This window comes from Colletotrichum gloeosporioides (assembly GCF_011800055.1).
Source record: "Colletotrichum gloeosporioides strain Lc1 chromosome Unknown consensus_60, whole genome shotgun sequence".
Classification (NCBI taxonomy): Eukaryota; Fungi; Ascomycota; class Sordariomycetes; order Glomerellales; family Glomerellaceae; genus Colletotrichum; species Colletotrichum gloeosporioides.
Genome location: NW_025544705.1, coordinates 61253 through 78997, shown reverse-complemented (window position 1 = coordinate 78997; position 17745 = coordinate 61253). Strand labels below are relative to the sequence as shown.

The window sequence follows — 17745 nt, the reverse complement described above, 5'->3', positions numbered from 1 at the left end:
TTGATCTTGATCGGCCTGAAGCCTAGCTTGCAGCAAAGGAGAAGGGCAAGAGATACCTTTCTCAAAACTCAAATACTGGAGGCTGCCAAACGACGTCAGACACAAGAGATGAATGCCAGCACCGTGGCGAGAGAGGAAGAAAGACAGCCGGTGTATTAGTGCCAAATGCAACGTTAGAAACATAGAAGGGCCAAGTAGTGTTGCAAACTCCTGTTCTGGTGTTCTATTATTCTCCTGCCTGCAAGGCCTCCTCACCCTTCTTCCTTCCATAACTACATCTTTTGCTTTCAGTCAGGCAACAGGTGGTCAGCCTATTGTCACAACAAATACGACAGCTGAAGAGGGGAACCTCAGGCACTTCACCGCCCCTCATCATCAGATGTCAAAGTATTGGCTCTTTGGTTTGAATTTTCAGTCTTGAAGTTACTGCGTTCAGATTTCGCGACCCCTTGCAAAGACACCACACTGGCGAAGTGGTTGCGCCTAGCGGCTAGCCATCTTGCCTACCGGGTATTGCCATCGTCATCGTAAGGAATCGCTTCCGACGCAAGTCGCCGCGACACCTGCGCACCTGAAAATTTTGTTTTCACACCATCATCAAATACGTCAAGATGAGTGGCAGGACGACGCCCGCCGGAAGCAATCGTCGTCGGACCGTGGAGCGTTTTCACCCATACCAATCACCTGCTTCGGCTCGGACGAACCGTGAACGCTCGAGACCACCTTCTACACCTCGCCGCCGCCTCTTCCAATCGACCCCAGAAACATCATCATCATCAAGCTTGACGCCTCGACAGCGACGCGCGGCAGAAGCAGATGCGTATCTTGCTGATTTTCTCGTTGGAAGTAAGTATCCATCCATCTTTCCCTTTGCTTTCCTGGAGGGACAAGTTCCAATTTCTCTGCTGACAAGCATAGCAGCTCCAGAAGAGGGCCATTCCGAGCTGGCGGATTACGACCAGTTCTTCGCTATATCCGGCCCGTCAGCATCAGAAAGCTGTCATGAAACCTCGGCAGCCCACAGCCCTTCTTCTAGAACCCCAGCATCGTCAACCACGGTTCGCCGATACCACTCGGTTACCTGGTCTATTCGTTCTCGTGAAGAGTACATCACCAAGGCAACGGTAGATAGAATTCAAAGGTTTACGCGGTTCGTATTCCATCCAGCCTCGGTGCGGATTACACGCACTCCCGGCGATGGCATCATAGAGCACGGCGTCCCTCAGGCGGAGACCAGTCTGTACGACGGCATTGATGTGGCTCTCCAGGGACGATGGGCCATCACCGAGGACAAAGTGTTGAGAGTAACCAGGTTCTTGAGAGCGTTGACAAATGGGTGCGATGTGGAATGTTTAACGAGGGATATAGGTGTTGGTGGGGTGGAACTTGAAGACGAGGTTTGAGTACGTTGGGTCATGCCCGCCGGGGGACGCGCCCTGGACTCGCTAAACACATGATGTGCACCCATAATGCAACGTTTCTGGCTCACTGTGCATGTCATGCTGGGCCCGAGACATGTGAGGCACATCTATGCCGAAGCAGAAGCTTCTTGACACGGGCTGGGAGCTGTCGAAGCTGGAATCAAACGGACCGCTGAAGATTCCCGGCGGGAACCGCGTCAGCAAATGGTGCTTCCCAGCCAGATATGTCAACCGGTGAGTGCATTGCTGCATTGCCAAGGGTACATGCATGCAAGGCCCGGGCGTGGTGTCGGTGACTGCGGCTTTTTCGGCGTGCCGCCTTGACTGATTGAGGTGACAGACAGACAGCCCGGCTGGAGGTGAAGATGGCTGGTCGCGGAGGACATTTATTCTTCTCGTCGCTGTATTCGCGTCGGCTTGCGCTGCTTTAATTACAATCCGAGCATCCCGCAGAACTGTCCATGATGGCAGGGAAATCGCATTTGGACACTGCGCGTCGCGGGTTATGTGGTGGGCATTTACAGTGCGTACACTACCATCCCGTCATTGTCTGTCTGCATCGCAGCGTCTGCCAGAAAACCGGACTGACCCACGTGTACCTAGAACGCATCACGCCTGGGATCCGCGTCTGCCTCGGCGATACCAGCGACTCCGGACATCAAGGGCAATTTGGGCGGCATGTACGTCTAAGCCGCGCTCAAGGAAGATGTTACAGCTGGTGGTGCGTCTCCGCCGGCGTTGGCCTGGGCTAGTCACTATCGAGGCTCGGAAAACCCGTCGGTTGATGAGGCGCCGGCTCTCCTGGAGGATCATGTATGGCTGGGCAATGAAGGTTGTCGGCGGCGGGTTGGGGGTTGAGTACGTCGGTGTCGGGGATTCTCTTCCATAGGTAGTGAGGTACCTAGGCAATTAGGTATCTACCTACCTTACCTACCTACGTGCCTACTTCCATTGGAGCGTGGGTCGGTCCCCTGAGAAGGCGTAAGGTACCTCCAGTCTACGGTACACTGACTGGACGCGTTGGCTTCACAGTGTTTCGCCCCGCCCCGAACGCGCATCGGTCTTCCTCTCTACCTTAGTGTACCACCGCCGCCGCTGCCCTTTCGCTCTGCGTCCCCACTCGGCCCAGCTTCCGTCACCACAAATGCATCGCCTCTCTGCACCGTATCCGTACTATCTTCTCCTTCCACTGCTGCATCTCGTAGTCTCTCGAGCGCGACCCCTTCCCGTCGAATAGAGGCATCGTTCGAAGCCGAACTAGCCTCGGCGTCAGAAAGCACTGGGCTATAGTGGCCACCAGAGCCAGTCGGGCTTGATGGGCTGCCAAATCCAGTCGTAAAACGAGCCCTCTTTGGCGGTCGGCGAGGTGGCGTCTCAAGGGGACGAAGAGGGCTCGGCTCCTGGGCCTCGAGCCCGGCAGCGGCTCTGGACCGGCGAGGCCGCCGTGGAGGAGTCTGGAAAAGGCGACGCAGAGTTCCCGGCGTCTGCTCTTCAGTTGTCGGGATGGTCGGGGTTGCGGGCAGCGGGGTGGATGGTCCAGGTCCAGGTGCCGTTTCAGTCGAACGCGCAGGCGTGAGACCGGTCTCTTCCTCGGCCCGAGTGCCGGAGATGGGTTTGGTGGGTGTGTCCTGCCCGTCGTCCATTGCGCAAATAGAGCAGATAGCAGCACAATATCTCTTTGCTTCGTGTTTGGTCTCTGCTCGTGCTCGGCCGACTCTGCCGAGTGATGCAACTTTCGTCGACCATTGGGCGGGATTAATCATTGCGAGGGGGATGAGCTCCGCGAATGCCGATCCATATCCGATGCAACCTTGCCCCGCACGCGTTTCTCCCGCCGCGCTTTCCTGAGCGCCATCCGCGTCTTCGGGAACTAGTAGGGTGATTAAATAACCAGCGACTTCAAGATGTGGCTTTGATTGTACCGGGTATGAGGCGTTAGACTGCATTGATGTCATGTTTGCGCGCGAGGCAAGACAGCAAAGGGGGGTTGCGGATAACTTGTAGATTTCATTTATCGTCCCACTCATTGCCGTTGTCTTCCACCGCCAATTCCTGTTATTCTGCTGATCTTGTCCGTCAAAGCAAAGCAAATAAAGCCCGTCCACCACTTTTTGAATCCTTCTTACATAGTTGAAAGAACCGGCCAACCGAATGCAAACCCATCTTCATCGGTGAAGACGGTGTCATCGACGCTAGTCTCTTCACCATTTCTGGTGGGCAGGAAGACGTGTCCGTCGAAAGCATCCTTCAAGCATACTGTCTCGAGTTGCTGGCATTGCTGAAAAAGGTCCACAGCATTGATGACCAGATCCTCATTGAGTGGATGTGTCTCGCGAAGATCATCAATCTCATCGAGGAGTCTGTCGTCAAAAAGACCTGGACGGGGATAGACTTTGGGAACAGTCGTCAGAGCAAGATATCGCAGATTGCTGAATTGCTTGAATATGGGGATGAGCGCCTAACTTTGTTAGTTTCGCTATGTCGGCGGAACTTCAGGACTCACTGAGACTCTGGTGTTCTTCAGCTCGCCGTCGACGAGAAGCTTCGGGACTTGAGGGAAGAGCTCGAAGATTTCCTCAACGTCATCAGTCGTCCAATTGTCCTGCTTGAGCTCGAGGGTCTCCAGCTGCAACTTCGTCGAGTCGGCTTGCAGTCCAGGCGTCTTCTTGGGAGATGTCTTGACAGTGACACTGAGCACACGCAAGTTGATGAAAATGCTGGGGACGAAGTTCATGGTAGATGTGCTGCCAAAGGTCAAGATTCGAATGGATGCTAAGACGATGTTCTTGTCGAGAAGTTCCTTACGAAGAGGGCCTGAGAGAGTCTTGTTGCCGTAGCAGAGTCTGAGTGAGAGCTCCTCGAGGTTAATCATCTGTTGCAGAACGGTTGCCAACAGAGCAGGGGTTGCTGCGTGACAGGGACCACTGGCGGAGTCGAGAAAGTTCCAGCGGGATGCAGGTCTGTTGGGACCGTCAAATGAAAGAGAGAGATGTCTGCAAATATGAGCATCAATGTATGAGGGCAGAAGGTGAGGGCAGCGACGCACTGTACGGCGGACCGGATGGTAGGGTTCTTCTCGATGACCTGCAGGCTGTCAAAAAACTTGTCCTCGTTGATCCACTTTCTCATCCGCCGGAAGATGTAGGGAATTGTCAACAGGCGAAGCTTTTATTGACACGGGAGAGAGCTTCGCGCGCCTGGCAGAGGTTGATGATTTCGAGGACAAGCTCATTGGGGAGTGTGATGAAGTGGTTGGCTGAAAATTGAGGATCCTTGCTGGCGCGATCGCACAGCGACGTCTGCAGCGACTCCATGTCGGTGTTCGGTGTTTCGATCAAGCTGGCGAGAGAGCGTAACGAATCCGGGTAGACGGGCAGACAGGCTTTTGGCCATAAAATCTTGGGAGTTGGGGGGCCACGTTGGGAATTCTTGGGAATTTGGACAATCTCGATGGATGAGAGGAGGGAAGGGGCAAATTACCTACCTGCCTAGGTGGATATTGTACTTCTGGAATCTGATTGGGGTAGTGACGGGACCTGAGAAGGCCAACAAAGAAAGGAAGGTGCAATGCATCCTGGGTACCTCTTCTCGCCTTCCCTGCCTTTGCCAGCTTCCCAAAGAGAAGGCGCAAGATCAGAAGCCATCAAAGCAGGTAGCACTTGCCAGATCCACATTATTGAAAACCGTTCATGTGAATTGACTAGAAACTAGGTAATTTCTCAGTGGTTGTTGTATCCAGTCCATATCATATGGAAATATGTTGTGAATTAGGCTTTGGATGAAGTAACTAAGGTACACAAGAAAGGTCTGCAGTGTCATCTTTGTATTCTGATGCATATTCCAACCGCATGCTGCCCCTTTAGAAAGCCTCCATACAAGTTCTGAGCCAACTGCAGAACTTTCACTTCCTGGGTCGTACTAGGATATGTTTCGTTGGGTTTGGCAGAATCTGTAGGGTTGAAAGTCAGTGGCATGTCTTTGAGCATTGCAGCTAAGTAATGCACCATGACAGATTGTAAAGAATGATTCACATACATATTGACCTGAGTGGAAATCTTGATATCTTTCACTCGCCCCATCTTCTGGCCGAATTTCGTATTTAGCCAGGAGTTTGATGAGAAACATTTTTGCAATGGAGCATCCAGCCCATCGGCCAGGGCACATGTGGGAGGCATAACCAAAGTTGACATCGTCTCTGGTTGCTGTGCCCCAGTCATACTTATTGGCGCCAATACCATTAGACATCTGTTGCCGCAGCTCGTGGTATCGCCGCCCGTTCCATTTGGCCGGGCTGTCGAAACCTGGGTTGGACAAATGTGCTGCCGTCATGACAACTTCGAAAATTGTCCCCGCAGGAAGAACAACTCCATTCGGAAGCGTTTGCGTCTTATGAATCTTTTTCATCAGGTTGGCTATCCACATCAGTCAGCACGTCCCTGCGAAAATCCGCCCCATGTCGTGCCTTACATGCAGCCGTCGGGTGGTGTTTGTGTGTCTCTTTGCAAAAGCTGTCCAGCAACGACAGCCTCCGGAGACTATCCCGTGTAAAGTGCCAGATATCCACCTGTTCTCCCAAAACTTGGTTTGCCTCCTCGAGCACAAGTTTAGTGTAGTCAGGACGGAACGCAAACTCATACACAATCTGCGTCGTCGACGGTCCCGGAGAAAAGACGAAGGTAAAAGCAAAGCCAATCAAGACGTTGGTGAGATATTTGTAGTCACGCCTTTTTTCTTCGGGTGCCATGCGAACCAATTCTTCTAGCCAATCGTTGTTGACTGAACTCATGTCCAAGCCTTGCTCCAAGGCTTGGGCACACTGCTCGAAGAGAGGGGTGAAAAAGGCGGTCGCCCTCTCCAGCTGAGCATTGACCTTACGAACGTCACTTGAAAACGCTGCGGTGATCCGAGCTATGATGGGTCGCTGAGCCTTGAGAGCTTTCATGACGGGAATGAGTGTTGCTGAATAGCTTTCAAAGATATCCACCACCTCGGGATTGAAGTTGTTGCTAAGGATGACTCGCCATATTACATGGGAATAGACGTGTAAGATTTGCGGCTGCATGATAACAGGCCTGCTGTCTATATTGGTAGCATTGTTAGCAAAACATCTTCACTGTCATGTTGCACAAGGCACCACGGGCTATACGCCACACCTACCACCGTAAGAGTAGTCGAAGCCCTCACTAAGAACGCTCGCGATTCCCTCATCTAAAGCCTCGGAGATGACGTCCAGGTGTTTATCTTTCAATTCAAAGCACATTGTCAGCTCATCATCTTGTCTCATGCCTGGACGCCTCCACCTACCAAAGCCTGGCATCCGGGAAGCTAGATAACGATACAGATATGGCTCTTCGAAAGGAGCACCATGCAAATCGCAGAGAAAGAACTGATTCGTTAGCTATCACCCATCCAGTATGATTACACTGACCATGTCATACCTCTTTGCGAGCGGGTGCAACTTCTTCATCCTTCTTCTTGCATATTGCCAACCAATGTTCGGGTGCCAAGAGCACCAAATCTGACCCTGCAGCTGGTGAGCCTAGGACAATTGACATCCAGTCATGGGTTTATGGAATACCATCCAAAGCTGTGACTCGAAACACGCCGCTCTTTGCCTGTTTGAAACCTTTCTCGATGATCTCGACGCCATGCGCAGCGAAGTCCTGCCTGCTTGCAAACCAAGACTTTGAGCTTGTGATCTTTGGGATTCCACGATCTGAAGCCATCCATCTGACCAATATCGGGCTTAAAATGGCTAGAATCAACACGGTTGCGAGTGCTGAGCTGTTTCTCAGCAAACTCACTAATTGAGGGGGAGATTGAGTGGGGAGAGTGGTGGAGTTCATGACGGAAAAATCGTTTGCCTATGGCAGAAGCGCACAATGTCTTAGACAAGTTGAAGTTCAAAATCGAAAATCGACGGATTTCCGGAGGCGAATTGTGCTAAAATCCGCGGAGCTATGATATTCTGGACTCTTTCACATGGGCTACAGATACATAAATACCGGTACATGCGGCTGGTGGCACGGTTGAACGGCTGAGCAGTAGCTTTGCCAGAGGTTCGGTCTTAACTTCTGAAATAAGACACGGATCGCGAGTGCGGAGAAATGGGGAGCAAAATTGGGATGTAACAGCCTTCAGATGTCGAAATGTGGCTATTTTCAGATGACGGTTGGCAGACTTGACCGTGGAAACCTGCATCTCTTTGTTGCTTCGGTTGCTCCCCGGGTTCCATTGTAAACCTTCGTGATCGTATCCGCTACTTCCGACCGGACAGCTCCAACGAAACCGAGACTTTCGGCTCAAGCTCCCGGCTCCGGGCTTGAGGCTCACGAGTCGGGCTAAAAGCTAAATATACGAGCATTGTTACTTACAACGATTCGAACATCTTCAACTAGATAATCTTTCTTTACAAACTAGGACCCAAAGAGGCAGATGCCGGGAAAGCCTAGGTCGCCACGGCCGCCTCCGCTGTCTCGGACGTCTCAAGGCCATTATATGCAAGACATCCCGAGGGTTGGTGTGACATGATCCCGATTGTCTTCTGGCATGGCAAAATTGAGCCTTGATGAGTGAAAGCAACCGGGGCTCCGTGATGTCTCGTTGAACCTCGCCTGCTTCTTCCATGTTGGCGGGCTGAAGATGTTTCAAGTTCTTGTCCAGAGTGCCCTGTCCTGAATGCTCCAGTATATAAGGCCAACGGTCTGCTATCGGGTGGGTGCTATATCATGCATCTCTGTCTTTTATCCCGAGTCCATTACTTTGTTCGTTTTGTGCGATAGCCTAATTTCACAAGTTTCATACCGACCCCGGCCACTCTCCAAAATGGTTATGTCAACAAAAGACTTCTCTCCCAGGCAGGAAGACACGCAATTCTGGTGGGAAGAACTCTCCCATTCTCTTCTGTCTCTCATGCAGAGTGCCGGATACTCTGCTGAGGCTCAGGAACAGTACGCTGAGTTCGTCCAACAACTTGTCATCCCGTCACTGGGACCTCGTCCAAACATCACGAAGTCTGGCGCTCGTCTGCCTCATTTCGACAGCTTCTGTTCTGACGACTTCTCTCCCGCAGAGCTCAGCTGGAATGTTGGGTTGAAGAGGTCCAAGATCCGAGTTGGCTCTGAACCGATCGGGCCCTTGGCCGGTACGGCAAAGGACCCTTTCAATCAAGATGAGCCCGAGGTAGTCATGTCGCGCGTTCTACGCAATGCTGCCAAGAATAGCCCTGTCGATGGAGAACTTTGGGAGTTCTTCAAGAAGCACCTGCATGTCGACGCGAAACATGCTAAAAGTATCGTCTCCAAGATGGCTTCGAATGAGCATATGACAACAAACACCATCTCGTTTGACCTTGAAGGCGAACACCCTGTGCCCAAGGTTTACTTCTATCCCATCCCAATTTCCCTGCTTCAGGAGAATCACGCCGGCGAGATCATCACCGATGTCATTGGTCAGCTCCCGCTTAATCTGATGCCTGCTTTCGACTACATTCGCAACTTTGTCTACCACTACAAGCATGAACGCAACAACCAGAATATTCTGCGCTTGGAGTTAATTGCATTTGATGCGCTGCGTCCAGTTGATGCGCGATTCAAGGTGTACCTGCGCACCAAAGAGACTTGTCTCGCCCGGGTGGAGGAAGTGTACACCCTTGGACATACTCTCAAGGGTTTCGAAATTGATGCCGGTGTGGATTTGATCCGGCTATTCTACCTTCATGTACTCGGTGTATCTGCCCCCGGAGAAGATCTACCCCGCAGCATGCACCGCACGGCGGGCATTATCTTCAACATGGAATTGAAGCACAACTCAACTGCACCAGTACCCAAAGTGTACATTCCCGTTCGACATTACGGCGGAACTGATCTTCGAATCGCGCAGTCACTGAGCAATTTTTTCCGAGCAATTGGGCTGAAAACGTTGGCCGACACGTACGTCGACGCGGTGCAAAAGGCTTTGTGAGTACTTCTGTCCAACTCGGATTGTTTTGAGCTTCAGGCTAATATTCTTCGCAGCCCTAAGCAGGACTTCTCCAACACAATTGGAAGGCACTCTTACGTTGGCTTGTCATACACGAAAGATGGCCCGTACGTGACTTTGTACTATAACACAATGACGTTCTCGGCGGGCAATGAGCGGGATGACAGCGGCAAACTCGTTGGGCCCGCAGCGTGGACGCAGCGGCATTTGCTAGACTGATAGGTCTACTTAAGCTTAAAAGCACTATCTGGTGAACTCACGAGCTGCATATCTGTATGGGCGAAGTTAAAACCATCCGATGTCGTCGCGTGTAGGGTGAAACTTTATCATGATGCTCAATGTGAAAAATTACAACCTCGATAACGTACGCTAGCTGTAACTGAAAACTCTGAGTTCTCAGATCTTTGTGTTGTGGTTGTTGTAGTATTCCAAACGCAGTGGACTGCTTAGCCCCTGTCCACATCGAGACGCAAATGTAGTTTCCCATGCCACTGAAGCTCCAACCCACTCCCGAACCCGCGAAACTAGTGACAGAGTGTCACAAGCTGACATGGGTCAGACGTAACTTAACTTGGTTAGTTTTTAGCCTTTCGTTCTGCCAAACCCCACAGCCCACCGTGACTGTGCGACTGTCAAGGGACAGTTTCAGAACTCTCACAAGAGTCTATTTTTCTCAGCTTGTACTGCACAGAAAATAATGCCTCTGGTCATCATACCGGACGATGAAGGGGAAACCGGCCGGATGATGAACAGAAAGCCATCGGATCAATTAGTGAAGACCGAATTCCACATTTGGTGACCGTTGAGAACGAGCTAAAGCGAGCGAGTCCGAGAAACACTTACCGTTAAGGAGTAAGATCAGCCGAGTTTTGAAATCTGTACCGATCCGGGGGAAAGGGGGTGAGGGGGGGATGGGGCGCTCGGACAGGGCAGAAGATGCAGAGAGTGCACTGAGACTGGCCAGGAGCTTATCACCTGGCTAGAACAAGTAAGCAGAGCGTATGACAAAGAAATACGAAATACAATGGCCTTGCTTTCATTTCGCATAAACGGTCAACAATGCAAACTGGGGGCTACCATCCATTCTCGAGGTCCCCGTAAATTTGTAATCCGTGGATGTCCATATTCCTGAAGTATATGATGTGTTTAGCACCCAGGCCTCCATGCCCATGTGTGTTACTCCTCGCCCTTATCATTCTAGACGAACAACATATCAATCGTCATCATGGAAAGGCTCGAAGCCATTCCCGAGATTGTTCTCAGCAAGACGGCTCTGGCGTTCGCAGCGGCCGGTGTTCTCACGCTGTGTTTGCTCTACCGAGCCATGCTCCCTCGTCCGCTTCCTGGTATTCCTTACAACAAAACGGCAGCGACATCACTCTGGGGTGATATGCCCGAAATGATGAGACATGTCAAAAAGACTGGCGAAATGTATGACTGGCTTGGGGCCCAGAACATCAAACACCAATCCCCAATCATCCAAGTCTTCGGGCGACCATTCAGCAAGCCATGGGTCATCATTTCAGACTTCCATGAGACACAAGATATATTGATTCGGCGAGGCAAAGAGTTCGACAGATCAGAGTTTACTGCTGATGTCCTAGCCGGCGTCATTCCAGAACACCATAGTAGATGGAAGACAAATGACGAATGGAGGAGTCGTCGCCGACTTATAGGGGACATACTGACCCCGAGTTTTCTCAGCAAAGTCGCTGCCCCCCTCCTCCACGAGAGCACCTTGCGCATGACTGCTTTATGGCAAGAAAAGTCGCGGCTAGCCAAAGGTCGCGCTTTTTGGGCTTTGAAGGATATCAGCCACTGTGCCCTAGATGCCGTTCTTGGGTTCACTTTCGGTCCTGGTTTGGAAGGGCTCAGCGCCACTCAGCCAGAGGTTGACCACCTGGCATCCATGTCCTCATTACCACACGAAACAATGAAGGATACCAATGATTCTCCAGTGAACTTTTCTCACACCCCGCCAAATCCCGTTATTGAAGCGTTACTCAAACTTTCGGACAGCCTAGAGACTTCCATGAAGTCGCTATTCCCTATACTTGCACACTGGGTGCTTCGACAAAGTGCATACATGAGAACCGCAATCTCACTGAAGGAAGACCTGTTGAGACGCCAGATAGATCTTTCCGTTGCTCGAGTTCGGGCCGGGGAGAATGTGGTGCGGTGTGCAGTAGATGAGATGGTTCGAAGGGAAACCAGCCAAGCAGCGAAGGAGCGCCGAATACCAAAGTATCACTCACGAAATTTTTACGACGAGGTGAGCCTATGACCGTCTATGATTGATCACAGGGCCCATTGAGCTGAGATTATCAAAATAGTTGTATGGATTCACCCTTGGGGGTCACGAATCAACATCGAACTCAAATCAATGGGCCGTTAAAACGCTAGCGCGCCATCAGCAGCAACAGAACAAGTTGCGGGCCACTCTACGTGCTGCTCTTCCTGAGGCAGTATCAGAGAAGCGTGTTCCAACAGCCCAAGAGATCATGCAGATACGCTGCCCATACTTGGAGGCCAGCATCGAGGAACTTTTCCGCACATCACTGACAGCGCCAATGTGCGTCCGAAGTTCGACTCAAGACACGCAGATTCTTGGTAACCGCATTCCAAAGGGAACCGTGGTATTTCAGGTCTGGAATCAGGCAAGCTATACGCAACCTGGCTTCTTTATTGACAATAGGCTGCGGACTCCGGCGGTTCAGGCTGCATCGAAAGGGTCTGGAACCGGTGGCGAGGACTTTGGGTTCAGGACAGCGGATTATGCGCCTGAACGTTGGCTAGCAAAGTCCGGGGACGGCGGTAGAGATGTTTTCGATGCGACGCGAGGGAGGAACATGATTTTTAGCATGGGACCAAGGGGCTGCTATGGGCGCAAGCTGGCATATGTACAGATGAGGATGCTCGTAGTGTTGATTTTGTGGGGTTTTCAGCTTGAAGAGTTGCCGGATAAACTAAACACGACGGGCGCGTACGACAAGCTTACTAGGGAGCCCCACGACTGCTTTGTTCGACTGACCGCCTTAACTATATAGCCACTCAGCTTTTCGCTTTCTCAATATTAGATTAGATAGATTGAAAGTCCCCTTTCGTTGGATTTAACTGCATACGATGCTTGCTCTGAGCTTGCAACGCATTCAATCCCTTATCAGAGAGTGGTTGCCTCCGCGCGCCAAGAGACGCCCGTTTCTTTGATATCTTCACGGCTTTGTAGTATTCCACAACCCAAGAAGGCAATGGGCACCAGCTACTTCGGGGCATCATGGATCGGCAGCAAACGACTCGGGAGCTCCCATCGACCTTCGCCGGCGACGCCCCATCTCCCGTTTCGCCCAGCTGACATCTTAAATCGTCGAGGTATTTCCTACCGACAGGTCTTCACAAAGGCGAACTTCGGAGTTGGAAATTCTCGTTCAGAGTCTAGATACGACAGCGAACCCTGAACCCTACCATTCAGGGCCTTATTCTTCGGTAAATGGGATGAACTCAAGCGGACATCCGCTGGGCAACTAGCGCCGTACTCTACATAGAACTCAATTCCGCAACGAACGTCTGAACACAGCTGGAACCTGGAGACCCGAGGACGCGAGTCCATCGGAATAGCATACTCCAAGGCTGACAACCTTTCAGCCGGAACTCTCCACTTCGGGACCCGGCCCGGACGACCGCACACATTCGGGGTTCTCTACGGACAGACCCCAGCCTGACTTTCGCATCTTGCTGTCGCATTTTCAGTGAGTTGGTAAAGAAATCGAACTATATGCTGCTGAATAATTGGGTTGCTGAAGAGAGCCGCATTTACCACCCGTGAATGCTTCTTACACCACATCATTGAAACCAAGTTTCCTCACAAGCTGCCGATATGATTTGTTTCCTTCTACTTCTACATCTGTAAACTGTGCCCACTATTTCCCTGGGTCTAAATCTCACCTCTTCATTCTCAATGGAATGATTGAAATTCCGCGGAAGAGGCCCATTGCCGAGGATCCTGCCAACAAGCCCCCCCCCCCCCCCCCAAAAAAAAANCCCAAAAACCCCCCCCCCCCCCCAAAAAAAAAGGGTAACCTCTACAAAGCTGCCTCTCAATGGCTAAAACACCAGACAACAATATTTTGACGTTCAAAGAAGTTATTTGCTTCGAATCCCTCTACTAGGCAGCGCGTACTTGGTACCCATCCTCATCTTATACTCAGGGGCTGGGCTCGGCCCTCCCCTGTACCACAGACCCCGAGGCATCTCGCCTAGCGAGCCAGCCTTCTTGTCTCCCGCAGATCTAGTTGTAAAATATTCTTTGTCCTTCATTTCGTCACCTTCGACCCACTGGCACCTTGTGAATGAAAGAACCAGTTCATTGATACTGAAGTTACCTCTGTTATACTGCTGCCCAAGGACAGGGACGATGGCATTGGTCGCTTCCCGGGCGTAGTAGTGGGGGATCTTGGAGAAGAGATGGTGAACGACATGATCCGTGGAGATGTTGTGGAAGAAGTGAACCCCTATGAAACCCCATGGCCATGAAAAGTACCGATCCATGGTGGCGGTTGCGCCCAGGACGAATGTCCACTCTTCAGGGGTGTATTTGGGGATATCAGGGTGGGTGTGGTGGAGGTAAGTGATCATGACTATCAAATATTGCAGATGAGTTAGTGAAGGTCGTTTTTTTGCTCGACTTTACTTACCAATCCAGTGATTAACCCACATCCATGGCGCAATCCACAGCCAGAAGACATCTGAAAATGTTCCGGTGTACTTGTACAACAACCAAAGGCCAACGAGCGTGCTAAAGCATCCAATATCGGAAGTAATGACGGCCGTAACCTCGGAACTCCTAAACAAGGATCCCCAAGGATCCAGGTGGCTATGTCGCCAGAATGGCATTCCTGGTTTAATTACGGCAGACGGCGCGCACGCGATGTTGGTCAGGACATACCAGACCCAGCCGACAGTCTGCTGCAGGACGATTCTGAAGAAAAGCCAGGCAGGTGCATCTTCGCCAAGCTCGTCTAGCTTTCCAGGCTCCAAGCTGAGCTTGGCTGCGTACTCATTTCGAAGAGGCGGCACGTAGTTGTGATCTTTCTCCATGTTTCCAGCGTAGATATGGTGACGGCGATGGGTCGACTTCCAGGAGAAGTACGGGGCAAGGAGAAATGAGTGAAGAATGAAGCCAATAATGTCGTTCACGGCGCTTATCGTGGAAAAGGCGCTATGGCCGCACTCGTGGGCGATTATCCATAGGCCGGTCCAAACTAGGCCCTGGACAAAGCTGTGAGTCAAAAGCACAAAGTACTTGATGTGCAAGTACGGCGCTTCCCAGCCAAATTCCGGAATCTTTGCATAGAGATAAAAGAGCAGTGTTGCGTAGGAAAGATCGCGGAAGAGGTACAAAAATGACCAGAAATGGTTAGGCTTGAAGCAATGAGCTGGTATAGCCTGTCGAAGCTCCTTAATCCCAACGTGGGCTTTCACTGATGGTTTCTGAAGTGAATGTCAGTCCAGGATGCACAGATAGAGTTCATCTATTTCACCTCGGCTCTATCGGACAGAAACTCAGTGGGATGGAGTTCTTCGGCGGTGTCAAAGCCGGTCCTCTGCGGCTCTTCGGAAGGGAACATAATAATTATTGAAAACAAATACGTTGCAACAGGCTGAACGTATTCGCAGCAGCACTGAAGTCGGCTTCCCAAAACTTATTTCGCAAGATACGAGAGACAGCAATGCTGAAAACCAATTGGGTTGGAGGCATTAAATTTTCTGTCAATGTTGGCGATGATTCAATATTTATAGTATGTTCACCGCCAAAGGTATCTGTGAAGCAAGTACCTGATTGATCGTCTGATGGCCCGGCCAAAAGAGGTTAACACACGAACGTCAGCTAACTAGGAATACACGCAAGGCGAAACCCGGACATGGGACTACATAGTGGAAAAGGCGGAGATCACCAAGAATCACATTTGTCAAGTTTGCTTCCAGAGTGGGTTCAGGTTAAAGCACGAAGTAACCAACACACAGTTTTGGTTGGGCCGTCTACGCTGGGTCTGGTATCCATTGGCTTGAAATGTTTGTTTGCTTTGCCCAATGACGGCTGATTGCAGGACCTTTGCCGCTTTCCAGCTTTCAACTAAATAGCGCAACCCAGGTTGAAAAGCGGTAAATATTAGTCATGTTCCTGCAATCGCAGCTTTGTTTGCAGCGTTGGTAACCAGAGAGACTTGGCAGTAGTCCTTCTCAGCCGACCCTGTTCAGCTGATGGATCTGCTAAGCGGCACGTAATTCCCACTTACCTTGTTGTGGAGCTCGTTATGGAACGTTTGGTGCGGCACAGGCTATCCAAACGGCCTTCACGGTCCCTAAAGCGATATGCTGCTTGAAGCCGCCGCACCATCACTGATATGCGCTATAAACACCTTCTTACCATTCATCAAAATCCCAGGAAGTAACTTATAGTACCTACAGAGATCATGCCCAGACATTTTTTCACCTACTTCATGGTTGTTAGTGCGGCTATTTCGGTGGTATTGGCCCGGTTGGTTTCTTCCATTGGTGACTCCATGTACTCGCAGGAAAAGTGTACCAGGGGTGCGACGGATGGTTCTGGGCCGACCATCACTCACTCTCACTCATCTTGTTACTTAGCTCGGTTTATTCAGGAGCCAAACATCAACGCGGAAGAGCGGGGTTCACTTTTGAACCGATTGAGAAACCGCATGTCATTGAATGCAGGGAATCCCAAATCTATCGACTTATCTACTGAGTACCCGGCCCTCCCCCCGGCAATATCGTCCGTCCCTTTCTACCGGTCGCTAGAACCCACAAGTTTACCTCCAAATATCCCTCGCATCTAGAGCTTGTATCATCTTATCAAGCTTGTGATCCAGCCTGCTCGCATTGTTGTGGCAGACAGAAGATGTTCCTGTGGGGTGAAAACTGCATGCATCTATTTGCCCTCAGTGCCGATTTCGTCCTTCTCATCACTGATCTCGTCCTTCTTGGAATAAGTCATAGCCACCTGGTAGCATCCATACTTCTTAGCCCTGCGTTCAATTTCCTCCTGCAGGTCGAATTCCGGTTCACCAGGCTTCAGGTTGTGGAAAGATTCTACCAGCTCCTGCATCTCTTGGTTGATCTTGGCCTGTTCCTCGGGCTTGACCGGCTTGACGAAGCGCTGGAACTCAACATTGACGCCAGGGTGGCGAACAAATGCATTGGTTTGGCCGGAGTAGGCAATGCTGCCGCGGGCCCAGATATACTGGTTTGCATCCAACCAGGGGATGAGATCGGCCGGAATGGTGTCTTGCTTCTTCTCCAGCTCAGCCTTGATGTTTTGACCAAGCGTCTGCTTACCCGAGATCATCCACTCATTGAGTGTGTCGCGGTCGACGCCACAGGTGGCTATGAGATGAACATAGATGTCGAAGAGCTTGGCGACGTCGTTCCGGTGGCAAATGACCTCGAAGCCGTAGCCGCGAAAAGCCTTGGTCACCTCAAAACTAGGACAGGATCCCTTCTTGACTGCGGCGATGAGCCCATCAGTGACCGACTCGTCCTTTCCAAAGGCTTCCTCTGCAACTTCCTTGGCACGAGCTCTCATGAGCTTGGTTGCCACTTCGGCGTTCATACCGGACGGCACGGACTGAGCCGCCATCTGCTGCATCAAGAGGCCCTCAAAGCTTTCGCGGTCAGGGCAGACCCTCTTCAGCTGGTCAAGCAACTCCTTGGGCAGACGGCCAGGCTCAGCTTGGGTGTCTCCATCTCCTAGGGAAGAGTCCCAAATGTACTGGTGGTTGCTGAAGAAGTCGATGAGGTGTTGGGGCACAATACCAGGCTCAGAGTCGAGACGAGCCTTTATCCTGGCAGCGAACGCCTTGCCCCCCTTGGAGCGCATGGTGTTGAGTGATCTAGCGGTGATGCGGTAACCTCCAATGAAGGCCTCGTAGAACTCCCAAAGCTTGCGAAAGTCAACAAAGGAGTTGGTTCGATCCATGAAGAAGTCCTGGAGGGCAGTACGGTCCATTGGGGCGTCGCCATTCTCGACGATCGCATCGATGATGATCTCGGCAGAGGTCTTGCGCGGCATCGTGATTGCTGATGTACTTTATCTACCATTCAATCTGTCAGTTTGTACACAGGACCTAGCTTGATCAGCAGCACATACCGAGAGGATTTTTCTTAGATCCGAGGTGGGTTGTGAGTGGGCGTGGTGGCTAAGATTGACTGGAGGTGGAAAGTCGGGGAGTGGGCTTGTGTTGCAACTAAAAGCTCGAAGAACTCGTGGACGGAACGGAGGTGGGATGGAAAGAGCAGGCAGACAAATTCTTTCGTGGTAGAAAAGAGG

General features: G+C 51.3%; 6 protein-coding genes across 6 annotated transcripts; 2 read left to right on the top strand and 4 right to left on the bottom strand.

The window, feature by feature from the left end:
• Positions 1 to 3543: 3543 nt before the first annotated feature.
• GCG54_00013896 (uncharacterized protein) lies at positions 3544 to 4803 on the bottom strand (the record flags this gene model as incomplete). The annotated part of the gene is given in 4 exon segments (XM_045413742.1): positions 3544 to 3879; positions 3925 to 4264; positions 4468 to 4586; positions 4598 to 4803. The coding sequence occupies 4 exon segments, from the start codon at positions 4733 to 4735 to the stop codon at positions 3544 to 3546; spliced, it is 933 nt and encodes a 310-aa protein (XP_045261821.1). The 5' UTR covers positions 4736 to 4803.
• Positions 4804 to 5322: 519 nt separating this feature from the next.
• On the bottom strand, positions 5323 to 7267 carry GCG54_00013895 (uncharacterized protein; the record flags this gene model as incomplete). Its single annotated transcript, XM_045413741.1, has 6 exons — positions 5323 to 5370; positions 5457 to 5833; positions 5889 to 6500; positions 6579 to 6807; positions 6860 to 6945; positions 7000 to 7267. 6 exons carry the CDS (start codon positions 7265 to 7267, stop codon positions 5323 to 5325), a joined length of 1620 nt encoding a protein of 539 aa, XP_045261820.1.
• Positions 7268 to 8246: 979 nt separating this feature from the next.
• Positions 8247 to 9620, top strand: GCG54_00013894 (7-dimethylallyltryptophan synthase; the record flags this gene model as incomplete). Its single annotated transcript, XM_045413740.1, has 2 exons — positions 8247 to 9379; positions 9437 to 9620. The coding sequence occupies 2 exons, from the start codon at positions 8247 to 8249 to the stop codon at positions 9618 to 9620; spliced, it is 1317 nt and encodes a 438-aa protein (XP_045261819.1).
• A 1105-nt stretch (positions 9621 to 10725) lies between these two features.
• GCG54_00013893 (Cytochrome P450 4V2) lies at positions 10726 to 12448 on the top strand (the record flags this gene model as incomplete). The annotated part of the gene is made up of 2 exons (XM_045413739.1): positions 10726 to 11673; positions 11735 to 12448. The coding sequence occupies 2 exons, from the start codon at positions 10726 to 10728 to the stop codon at positions 12446 to 12448; spliced, it is 1662 nt and encodes a 553-aa protein (XP_045261818.1).
• A 1093-nt stretch (positions 12449 to 13541) lies between these two features.
• Positions 13542 to 15025, bottom strand: GCG54_00013892 (Fatty acid desaturase DES2; the record flags this gene model as incomplete). Its single annotated transcript, XM_045413738.1, has 3 exons — positions 13542 to 14035; positions 14093 to 14888; positions 14939 to 15025. The coding sequence occupies 3 exons, from the start codon at positions 15023 to 15025 to the stop codon at positions 13542 to 13544; spliced, it is 1377 nt and encodes a 458-aa protein (XP_045261817.1).
• Positions 15026 to 16347: 1322 nt separating this feature from the next.
• Positions 16348 to 17487, bottom strand: GCG54_00013891 (uncharacterized protein; the record flags this gene model as incomplete). The annotated part of the gene is made up of 1 exon (XM_045413737.1): positions 16348 to 17487. One exon carries the CDS (start codon positions 17485 to 17487, stop codon positions 16348 to 16350), a length of 1140 nt encoding a protein of 379 aa, XP_045261816.1.
• Between the last annotated feature and the right edge of the window lie 258 nt (positions 17488 to 17745).